Source organism: Amphimedon queenslandica, unplaced genomic scaffold, assembly GCF_000090795.2.
Source record: "Amphimedon queenslandica unplaced genomic scaffold, v1.1 AMPQUscaffold_13522, whole genome shotgun sequence".
Taxonomy (NCBI): domain Eukaryota; kingdom Metazoa; phylum Porifera; class Demospongiae; order Haplosclerida; family Niphatidae; genus Amphimedon; species Amphimedon queenslandica.
The window spans coordinates 1,111,364-1,122,498 of record NW_003546242.1 but is presented as its reverse complement, the minus strand read 5'-3'; the positions used below and the strand labels follow the sequence as shown (position 1 = coordinate 1,122,498).

Genomic DNA, 11,135 nt, shown 5'->3' with positions numbered 1-11,135 from the left:
AGAATAATATTGATAAATTGGAGAAAAGCAGTGCATACGACTTTAAATTCCTGACTGTCAAAAGCTACAGGGAAGAGAAGACACTCCAATTTTCAAGCAACACAATTTTTACTCCAGGTTACACAGTTGTAGTATCTGAAGGAGTGTACGAAGCAACACTGCAACTTAAACAAGCTGAGATCATTGGAGTACAAAACTACACAGTACACTATTCCAGTATCAATTGTTCCAGTAAAGTTTATATGGTGGCTGACACTACTTATTCTAAATGTAGCAAATGCTCCATTCTTCAGTCTCTAAATTTGTGCGAGAAGAAAGTGACAGCTAATTTATTGTTCTCCAATGAAGAGGAGTCAAAGCTGTTGACTGCATTTAGCGACATATGTGAGCTTCTTCTGGTAGATTCATTCAGTAGTTCTCTAGACTGAAAGGAAGGAGACACAAAACTACTCCAGCTAAGAAACAAGATGGATGTCACCTACACAACTGAAGGCAACTATATAACAGCCATCAAAAACAATAAACATTATTATCCTTAAATTGAAACTCCGCGATGATTTAATCTTTCTGATACATGTAGATTATTGATGCATTTATATTGATGTACAATTGATGCTATCTCATGCACATTGATCGCTTTAACGTTTATAAAAAACTGTGAAATCTATCAAAATACATAACATACATGGACAAACACATGATAGTCAATAACAAAGAAATTTAATAAGTCTCTCCTTGTCAGTGCTGGATGTTATAAAAAATGACACCAAATCTCAGAAAGATCCAAAACTGCAGCAATAAATACAATATTTTTTATTAATATGCTTGTACATACATGTATACCAGTACATGTACATTGTATACCATTACAAGCAATACACTTTTACCATACTTTTAGGAGACTATAAATATCCTACATGTACATGTATTTTAAAAAGTACATTTTACATTGCAGTTTGTACATGTACATAAATTACACAGCTAATGAAATCTTTAAGATTTTATAAGACAAAACTTCTCTTCTCTCCCTTTCTCTCTTTCTCATTCCCTATTATAACTAGTTCCTAAAAGTTAATGTACTACTTATTGGACTGGTAGGAGATGGTGATACAATTATTATTATTATTATTATTATTGTTATAACAATGATAATAATAACAATAATAATAATTATCGCATTATTATTTTTGTTATTATTATTATAGTTTAACAACTCACAAAAACAGGGATAGAAACATAGACAAGGAGAAGATAGAAAATTTAGATAAGTGTCGAGGGTCTGACTCCAAAAAATTAGAGTAGCCATAAAGTACAAACAAAGAGAGGAGAGGAGAGAAAAAAAAATTAAAAAAACGACACACATGCAAATTAATATAATGTAAACAACTAATAAAGACAGGAAGATCAAGGGCAAATGAAATGAAAAGTACATAGATTTGCTGAATGAAAGTTCTGTAAAAAATGATTCCAGAGAAATATACATAACTTAGTTTTGATGGTAGCCACAGATTCAGTAAGGTCTATTTGGAGTAGTTTATTCCACAATCTCACAATCCTGTTAAAGTATGAATGATGTGACCTAGAAGTACGGAAGAAATTGTGCTTGAGCTTATCAGAGGCTGATGACTTTGTGGCAGAAACATTGAATGAGACGAATTCCAGTATGGACATGTTGTCAGATGCATGGGAACTTGAGAAACTTAACAAGATACATAATGTCAAGTAGTTCAAGCAACTACATTAAGAGGAATAAGGAGAGCTGTATCAATCTGTCTCAGTGTGAAGAGGTATAATCACCTGACACATACTTCGATGCTCTACGCTGTACTAGCTCTCTCTAATAATATAATATGCTTCTTTATCTGAGGACACCACAACTGGGAGGCGTAACACAACTTGGATCGCAACATAGATAGGTACATCTTTTTAACGGCACAGTAGAGAGAGGTAGAGAAAGTCTTACAAATTAAATACAAAGAAATGTAGGCTTTGCAGAAGATGGGAGTCATAATGACTGGCCCATGATAAATCACAACGAACGATAATGCCAAGATCACATCTCAAGTAAAAGTTAGAATCAAAGGAATGAACGAGGCCAATGTAGTTAATAACCTTTTTTAGAGTCTTGAATGCTGCTCTATAGCACACTGGACACAGAAAGACCATTTTGACGAATGAGTGTGGTTTGAAGTAAGCAGACACCCATTTCCCCACCCATATATTCTGAATTGTTAACACCTCCTTTCACTTCTCACCTCGTGGTGTTAATCGTGAGCCTTTTTCTTCAGTCTGCTTTCTTTAGCTGGACCTCAAGCTGGACTGCCTAGGCATGGAAAGAACCTGTTCTTTTGTCATATCTAAATAGAAATAAGGAAGTGAATATTTCAGTATCTTGAAAACGAATTTAGACACAATTTGAAGTACCAGGTATGAATTGAAGTCATGCTGTGTAAGGTTTCCGGTTTATCTAAATTATTTTCTGTGGAGTTGTCAAATTCTTTTGGGAAAGGGTCTTTTTGTTTGATAATTGAAATGATACATGATTTTTGGTATAATTTGTTCTGGTACACCTGCAGCGAACTTAGCTATTTGTCAATCCCTTTTGTAACCCCTCCCTTTCTTTACAACATTTGTCAATCCCTTTTGTAACCCCTCCCTTTCTTTACAACCTGGCTACAAGCCTGCAGTTATGTAATTATGCTCATAATCATAATGGGTATGGGCAAATTTTAAGTACAAGCATTTTGGCTATAATATTAGTAATCACACTCATACCAGCACAAAATACTTCATGGATATCATTCATTAGGGTAACGTTCACATTGCTGTTACATTTCAAAGATACAAGGAAACTTGGAAAGAATACGTTGATTTAGATGATAGTAGTGAAGTATCATCCATGGAGAAACTGAAAGTCATTGTTACACCACTCATGGTTACGCCAACAAATGTAAGTGCCTGATAAGTGTAATTGTATGATATGATTTTATAACAGACTGATGTAGTTCCATCAACTATAAATGACAGCCCTATAATTGACCTACCAACTAAAAGGCACAGAATAATTTTTGCTGATGATGATGCAGAAGGTAGCTCAGTTCAGTCACCACAATCACCAGTTTCCCTATTTCTGTCAATGTTATCGAACCAGAATTTGTATCTGATACCACTACAAAGAAGATGAGAGTACAGAAGACAGATGATGACAATATACCACTTGCTGATCCCTTTCCTCTACCAAAACGCTACAGGCCTGAAGTTGAAAAGGCATTGAAAGAGGGGAAAATGAGGATGAGTACAAGAAGTCTTTTTTTATCTGCTGTAGCATCAGCAATTTTTGCCTGCAAAATGTATTCCACCCGAGAAGACTATAATTGTGTTGGGTGTACAATTGTGAATAAATACCCATTTCTTAGAGCTCCTTCTGGGGCAGGATCACCTCATGTAAGTTAATACAATATTGTGATGTTTTGTATTATTGTTTTATATAGGCTGCTATTGTTGTACAACTTATTAACCATTTCAAAGAATTTCGTAGAGAGAAGTCGCATAATACACTACCTGATGCCACTAGCTCTAAAAGGAAACAGACAGATGTTGCTAAGAAACAGCCAGGAGATTATTTAGTCATTTTTTCTGTTAAAATTGAGGAAGGGGAAGATGAGTTCTTTTTTCAACAGCATCAAAAAAGGTGGAAGGCTGAACATAAGAAATGTCAACCCAATGATTCTCTTGTTGATGATTTAATGACTCGGTCATTTGGTATGCAAAGGAAAGATTAACTGAAAATGGTTATTCTGGTGTGCAAGCTCTATTTGAAGTTTACCCTTTTTGCAAGATTATATTCAGGTATTTGATTTACGCATGAATTTGATAACTTTTGCTTTTATTATTTTTGTTTGATTATAATTAATGTCTGAGATGTGCCGAATACTCTAAAAGCCAAAAGAGTTCATTGACAATGCAGCAGGATGGGAGGTCAAGTCTAAACTTATTTTCAAGTTGCCAGTGAGACTGAGTCAGTTAGTAATTCTAGACTTAGAGGACTTCTGAAGTTAGTAACAGAGACAGGTAAGGTATATTTTATACAGACTGTCCTTAGGATGTATTTTAGACAGCTGTTCCTGCTTTTCTTGTATTGCCCTACATCTTACGAGAATCTTGTTGTAAATTAGTAGTGACACAATTGTATGCTATTTACAATGTGTAAGTAACCTCTTATTTTAATTATTGATAATATTGTTATTACGTTAGTACTTATTGAAATATTATTAGTCTGATTTATTATTATTAATACTACTATTATCATCATTACCATTTATTATTATTGTCGTTACATTTACATGTAGGAAGACAATGATACTGATAAAGATATTTCTGCTGCTTTTTCTGATATCAGCGTTAATAGCCCATATATACTTATAGTGGACTCCTCCATGTATTTTGTTGTTTATTGTAAACTAATCTGTTCTGTTCCAACAACCAGAGATATGCCCATCACTTTGATGTCAGCTTTCTTTGTAGACGATGTACATTATCCAAAAAAATTTGGAAATGTGTTTTAATTTTTGGAAGGACTACTTTTTGGAATAAAACCTAAGAAACAATTAGCAGCTTGCGTGACTCACCTGATGTCTGTTGTGTCACCTGCTCATTAATATACATTGTATTTTGTACTACTGCCTACTATCATGTGAATAATGTTCATTAGTTTTCATTTGACATTTATGTGTGAGTGTGATAAGCATGGTGTGGATACTAGACTACTAGAGTAGCATGCACACTTTTGGAGGTGTGGCCTGGAGACATAATTAACTCACTGACTTCAGTGTGAAAAACACACTTAAGTTTTTACAGTGAATGGTCCAATGGCAGACGAAGTTAAAGGCAGTAGTGCCCTATAGGGGTCCTCAAAGAACAAAAATCACTGGTAGATCTACACTTTCTGCTCGATTTTATGCCTCCAGCTATACTATACAAGCAGTGTTGCTATTAGAAACCATAATCATTGAAAATAACTGGAAACCTGGCTAGGGTGCGCTAGGCATTTAAAAAATAGAAGCAGGATAGTTCTACTCTGGTTCTACTCTGGGTCTGGCTAGATATGATCTGGCATATATATTAGCCAGATCCAAGCTGCTTCTGGCCATTGAGGTGGAGCAAGGAAGAAGAAATCTGAAATGAAAATGTCGCTAGACTGTCTTTGACGCTATAGTCAATTTTTAGCCAGGCTGGTGGCCTCTGACATTACTTCAACTCAGGCACAACTAAGACTGAGCTTTATTCATTCAAACTGAATTGTTGGCAATAAAACAGTAAGTGATAAACCTACATAACATGAACTCATTGTTTTAAACAAGCATATACATGTAGACTGATGTAGTGTTATGTGTCCACACATTTCCATGGTTTGGGTCTGTAAATAGTATAAAATATAGGATTTTTCCCTTCAATTTTAAATCCTTGAACTGACGCATTAACAAGATTAATGTACTTCCTCCTCCTCTTACACATTGTTTGTGCTAACTGCATGTAAAAGCTTGCATATATATTATATTCTATAGTGTCTTGACTAACTTTAAATGCAAGTATCATCATAACAATGAATTTGATTGCCACTAAAGTAAGCACAAATCCTATTGTAAAGAACAAATAATTTAATTTAGATTTTGAAAATTTACATATACATGTACTTAGATCTATTTTCATAATTTGAAAATATCCTTTTTTAGAAAAGAAGCCAAGGGACTCAGTCAGAAAAAAAATTGATTATCCAAATAAGTGGACAACAAATAAATCCAGTTTTATAAAAATGCCTAATTTGCCCAAACCCTTTCTTGGTAAGTTAACCTTTGTGTCACTATTGCACATACAGATTTCTCAATTGACTTTTTATGGCCTCCTCCATAATGTCAATTTCATACACATGTAGTCTAGGTATTACACATCTAGCCTTTGGGCCATAGTCTACATGTAACTGTAGGATTCTTTCTACTTATAAATATACATGTGTACTATGTGTATTATTACTTTAAAGAATTGATTTTTCTCATTCTCACATGTATACTCTAATATGTTCGTACATGTAAGTACGTTTAGATTAACAGCAATGTGTTTTTATGGTAGATTTTTATAAGTTCTGTCTTTGGCATTGGATACCTTCAATTATGGATTAGGAGCTAGGAAGGAGAAGAGACAGTTGACCAAGAAGAAAGGATATTCTTAAACAAAGTTAGTCAAGTGTTTTTAATTATTGGAATATACACACATGTCTTTGATTTTAATTAGTTCCATTGTTTATTTTAATTGGGTTGGAGGTTTGTTCACTAGATTCATATGTGTAGAGTACCAGCCAAAAAAAGTTCACATTTTTACACAGTAAAACTATTGTACAACTAATCTTTTTGTACCGTTTCTGTATTTGTTTCGTTTGCACAAAGTTCAGACAAAACGCAATAAAGCCACGTTTTCAACTTTTTGCTAACAATTATTGAATGTGGGGGTGAACAAGAATGTCCAGATATAGGTGGGGCGACAGCAAGAAAATGGCCGTTTGGAGTGGTGAATTTTCTTCTGCAGTAACTGACTGCGTTGGAACTACTCAGAGCTCCTTTTGTGCTACTATTACATTTGATTGTGCTTCTTGACTCAGTGAGCTTACTGGATGGCCACCGGCTCACTTAGGGGCACGGGCTCAAACAGCAGACTGACTGCCACCGCTATGATGGGCTGAATGAAGATTACCTGAGTCCTATACTTAAATCTAAGCTCTCATTCAGGTACAGTAGTATATAAATTGATTAGTATTAGGCACAGCATGTCACTGATGTTTGCAATTGTCAGTACTGCCACTTGTTCCGTGGTTAAGCCGGTGGCTGTTCTTTTTAAGCCAATTTTATTTGCTGTATGCATAAAGTCTTGCTCCAGGTTATAGTATCAAGTTGTGCCCTTGTAGGCTTTTTTCAAACTGTACTTTAGCGATATTAAATTAGCCCTTGATATTTTACCTTTTTTAAAATAATTGAAGAAAATGGCTACATGTCAGATAATTAATTATTACTAATAAGAATGGTGATTAAATAATGCAATAATAGTATAATTTAAACTTAACGATCTTTATTCTTCATCATAGGATACCTCATTCATAACTTGTTATTGATGCCAGAGTACTCTTGACTTGTAACCATGCTGAAGACTTTGTGATTGGTTATACAAGATCAACGTTAGTCGTATATTGTAATAATCACAGAGACTTTACTTTCATTATGATTATACATTTTTGATTAATTCAGAATAATTATTCTTTTAATGTTGTTTAAAGTATCATTAATAATTTTTTTTGGGAGTGGTTCCATTCACAGCTATGCCCACACTACAGTACACGCAATTGAAGCAAAGCAACCTGCTGTGCAGTTCTTATAACTAATCCTTGGTCTTTCTGAAGCTGCTCTAACCAGTTCTTTTCGGAACTGTTCTACTCACTTGTCTGAAGCAATGTTGTTTTCCCCTTATGAAAAGGAAAGGATGATTTACTATTACAGTAAGGGTATGAAAGCGCCTACCATAAGGAAGAAGATGCTCATTGAAGAAATCTTTGCTTCCAGGGAAGGTATTCACAAGTTTTTAAGTAGGGTTGCAGAAAGCGGCAGTATGTTGTGGCAGGCTGGAAGTGGTAGGTCTTCTAAGATCACTGCAGAAATAAGGAAGAGTATGGATGATCAAATGGAACTTGACGATGAAACTACCGCTCACCAACTACATTCACTTCTTGTACAGAAAGGTTACAATATATCTTTGAAAACCATTCTGCGCTGCCGAAGGTCACTGGGATGGACATTTCGAGGCAGTGCTTATTGCCAGCTGATTAGAGATGTACATAAGCAGAAAAGACTGGATTGGGCATTGCTGTATAAAGTTGATGAGTTCTTGGATGAAATTTACACTGATGAATGTACTGTTCAAATGGAATCTCATATGCGTCATTGTTGTAGAAAGAAAAATCGTGCCCCTCGTCTGAAACCAAGGTAGCTAATTGTTTTTATAAGTTGTTATAATGCAGTGTCATTATTTGTGACCCGATATGAGAAAACCAGGCTATCTGCTCCGAAATTGAAAATTGATATTTTTGCTGTTCTTATTTAAGCACAATTTTTCCTTACTTTTGGTCTTTGTCCCATGTCATTTCACACATCTATTGCTGAGTTATGATTATTTATGCAAAAAGAAGTATAAACGGATGCAATTGAGTTTCAGCCATTTCTATCCTTATACCTTGCATTATTTACATGGTGCACAATAAAAAGAAAGGTCTGTAAAATACCTCTTTTAACTTATTTACAGGCAAACTTGGTATCAAATGAAAGAAAATTCTTGATACTTTACATCTTTGATAAAATCTGAGTTTTGATAAGGTACCACTGTCACAACTTTGGGAAGCCATGTCTCTAATTGATAATTCCCGCAGATAGCCTGGTTTTCTCATATTGGGTCACATTTTATGTATTTTATTCTTTTAGGCCAAAGCATCCAACAAAAGTACATATATGGGCAGGAATAAGCAAACGTGGAAGAAGTGGGATATGTATATTTGATGGCATCATGAATAGATTTTTATACATAGAAATATTGGGGAAAACTCTTTTGCCTTTTCTTGAAGATATGTATCCTCATAGTCACCGTCTAATGGCAGACAATGATCCAAAGCACACATCAAATGATGCTATTAACTATTTGAAAAATAATGGTGTTAACTGGTGGCATACACCAGCTGAGTCACCAGACTTAAATCCTATTAAAAACCTCTGGCATGAACTCAAGGTATATGCATGCAGTGTTAACATTATTTTATTAGTTACTATATTGCTACATAGGAGTACATTTGTCGTGAGGTGTAGCCTAAAACTAAATCCGAGTTGCTTCAAGGCATCAAGAATTTTTGGAAGACAGTTACTCCAGCCAAATGTATTAAGTATATCACACATTTAAAAAAAGTGATACCTAAAGTAACAGAATTACAAGGGACAGCAACAGGGTATTAACTATTCAGTATAACTATTTTAAAATTAATTTCTTTGTGAATTATTAATTATTAATTATTATTATTATTTTTATTTTTTTATAATAATTATTTTAACACAACAAAGTTATCAATTGCATCATTCTTTGATTATTCTTTTCTTTACTGAAGTAGTCTTTCACATAACTGTCCAATAGAATTTGTGCCTGCATTCCAAATTTTTACTTCAAATTCAGATTGATTATACCAATACTTTGAGAACAAAGAAATAATAACTTGCTTCAATGCATTAAGTTCCTTTAAAGGTAAAGCTCGATAATCGCAACACCCCATAACTGTACATCTTTTAAGCACATCACTTCAAAAAAAACTTTCATTGGCAAGTTTCACTGCCAAAGTTCCAACCACATTCTCCTTGCAGAGTGACTGATACCTGTTGACAATCATCTCATGAGGTAGAAGATCATCCTTGTTAATTTCTGTAGTAGGTAAATTAAATTGTTTCTCATTCTTTCTCCTGCCTTTAATGGGAAGACAAGGCTGTGGAGTGGTACTGGGTGGAAGACATGGAAGAAGTGGTGGTACTGTGCTTTGTGGACCTGGTGCCTTGCTATTAGCTGTGTTCCATGTACCATGACTAAGTTGTGGGGTAATAGGATGTGGAGTGAAGTAATTTGAAAGTTGTATAGGATGAAGAGTTGATCTGGCAATGTCAGGTTGCTCTGGTGAATATTAATATGAAGAGGGAGACTGATATGGGTATTGGGGATTGATGCAAGTGTACTTATAGGACTGTGGAGTTAAATTACTACTAGCAGAATGACGTTGATGATTCATATTGATAGGTGGTGGTAATGTAGGTGGATCATCATCATCATCTGAAGAACCCAAGTGGATGTCATCACTATCGGTTGACTGGTATAATGCTTGTTGTGCTTCTTGTTGGAGATGCTTGTCTATTTCTTCTTACTCCTGTTGTAATTCTAATGGTTTCCTGGTGTTATTCTTCTCTAAATTGGCTATCCTTGCCATTTCATCTTTTAATTGCTCTTCAGCCCTGGTCAGTTGCATTGGAAAATCATCAATATTCAGCTGCATGACTAATGAATCTAAATAATATACATGTAGAAAACATGATTAAATACTTGTTAATTAAAAAGGCATATGAAGCAAACAAACATTGATACAGAATAATACAAAAGGCAATAGCGATTATATTAGCTTTAATGACTATCGGCCTCCGGAAACCTCAAATGAGGAGGGAGGACGTTTGGAATTTCGCGAGGGCCACTCCCCGAGATCCTGCCTGTAACCACAGCCGAGGGGTTGGTAACAACCCCAGGAGTACATGGATAAGACCAACCGCATCAACGGTGGGAGCACAGCTGGTCATGACATGTCAGTGCTGCCGAATGGTCCAGCACCAACAGCATGATGCCATGGCTGTGAGGCAAGCATCTGAGCATGCTGCACCGGCAGGTGTCCCATAGCATGTCAGAGCCACCGACTGGTCCATCGCTAACAGTGAGAGCCACGAATGTGCAGTGGGCATACGGATATGCCCATCACAACCAACAGTGGCATGTCAACGCCGCCGAATGGTCCGGCGCCAACAGCGGGCATGCCATGGGTAACCAATGGTCATGCCCCCTGCCAGGGGCTGGGAACCCACTAAGAGAGCAGCTCAATTGGAGAGCCGGCTTAGGGTTTGTGCCCCACATTGTAAGAAGGGGCCATTCAGAGGAACCCCCCCTCCCAGGGGGCCCGAATAGAGACTCAGGATGGTTACAGGCAGACTACACAAATATGGGGGAGTGTGTGATGGGAACCAACACCGCCAGAGATGCCGCAGGCATCTCACTCCCCAAACATTTGTGGGAATATGAGATATAATAGGTACAAAAGCATTGAATGCAAGATCTTAACAATAAAACATAACATAAACATAAGTAGGAATAACAAGAGCAAAAGGCCCAACATAACACAAACTCAAACAAGAAAAGTCAATGGGAAGCCATTAGAGTCTGGGCCACCCCCACCAGGGTGTTCCTTGGAGTCAGAATATACCGAGTGAATGCCGATGACTTCCACTGACCCAGAACCTGGATAAGAGAGTCTT

General features: G+C 36.1%; 1 protein-coding gene and 1 long non-coding RNA gene across 2 annotated transcripts; both read left to right on the top strand.

The window, feature by feature from the left end:
• Positions 1-3,042: 3,042 nt before the first annotated feature.
• Positions 3,043-4,209, top strand: LOC109580733 (uncharacterized). The gene is made up of 3 exons (XM_019994233.1): positions 3,043-3,444; positions 3,492-4,071; positions 4,115-4,209. The coding sequence occupies exons 1-2, from the start codon at positions 3,181-3,183 to the stop codon at positions 3,780-3,782; spliced, it is 555 nt and encodes a 184-aa protein (XP_019849792.1). The 5' UTR covers positions 3,043-3,180; the 3' UTR covers positions 3,783-4,071; positions 4,115-4,209.
• Positions 4,210-5,183: 974 nt separating this feature from the next.
• Positions 5,184-7,245, top strand: LOC109580706 (uncharacterized). Its single transcript, XR_002184323.1, has 5 exons — positions 5,184-5,315; positions 5,565-5,623; positions 5,733-5,840; positions 6,127-6,779; positions 7,133-7,245. It is a non-coding gene; the product is annotated as an uncharacterized LOC109580706 (long non-coding RNA).
• The last annotated feature ends 3,890 nt before the right edge of the window (positions 7,246-11,135 follow it).

Bases quoted from the DNA above. Each gene is read 5' to 3' on its own strand.
- LOC109580733 (XM_019994233.1), top strand. From the start codon at position 3,181: ATGAGAGTACAGAAGACAGATGATGACAATATACCACTTGCTGATCCC. The intron at 3,445-3,491 runs GTAAGTTAATAC...TGTTTTATATAG, and splicing joins CTGGGGCAGGATCACCTCAT to GCTGCTATTGTTGTACAACT.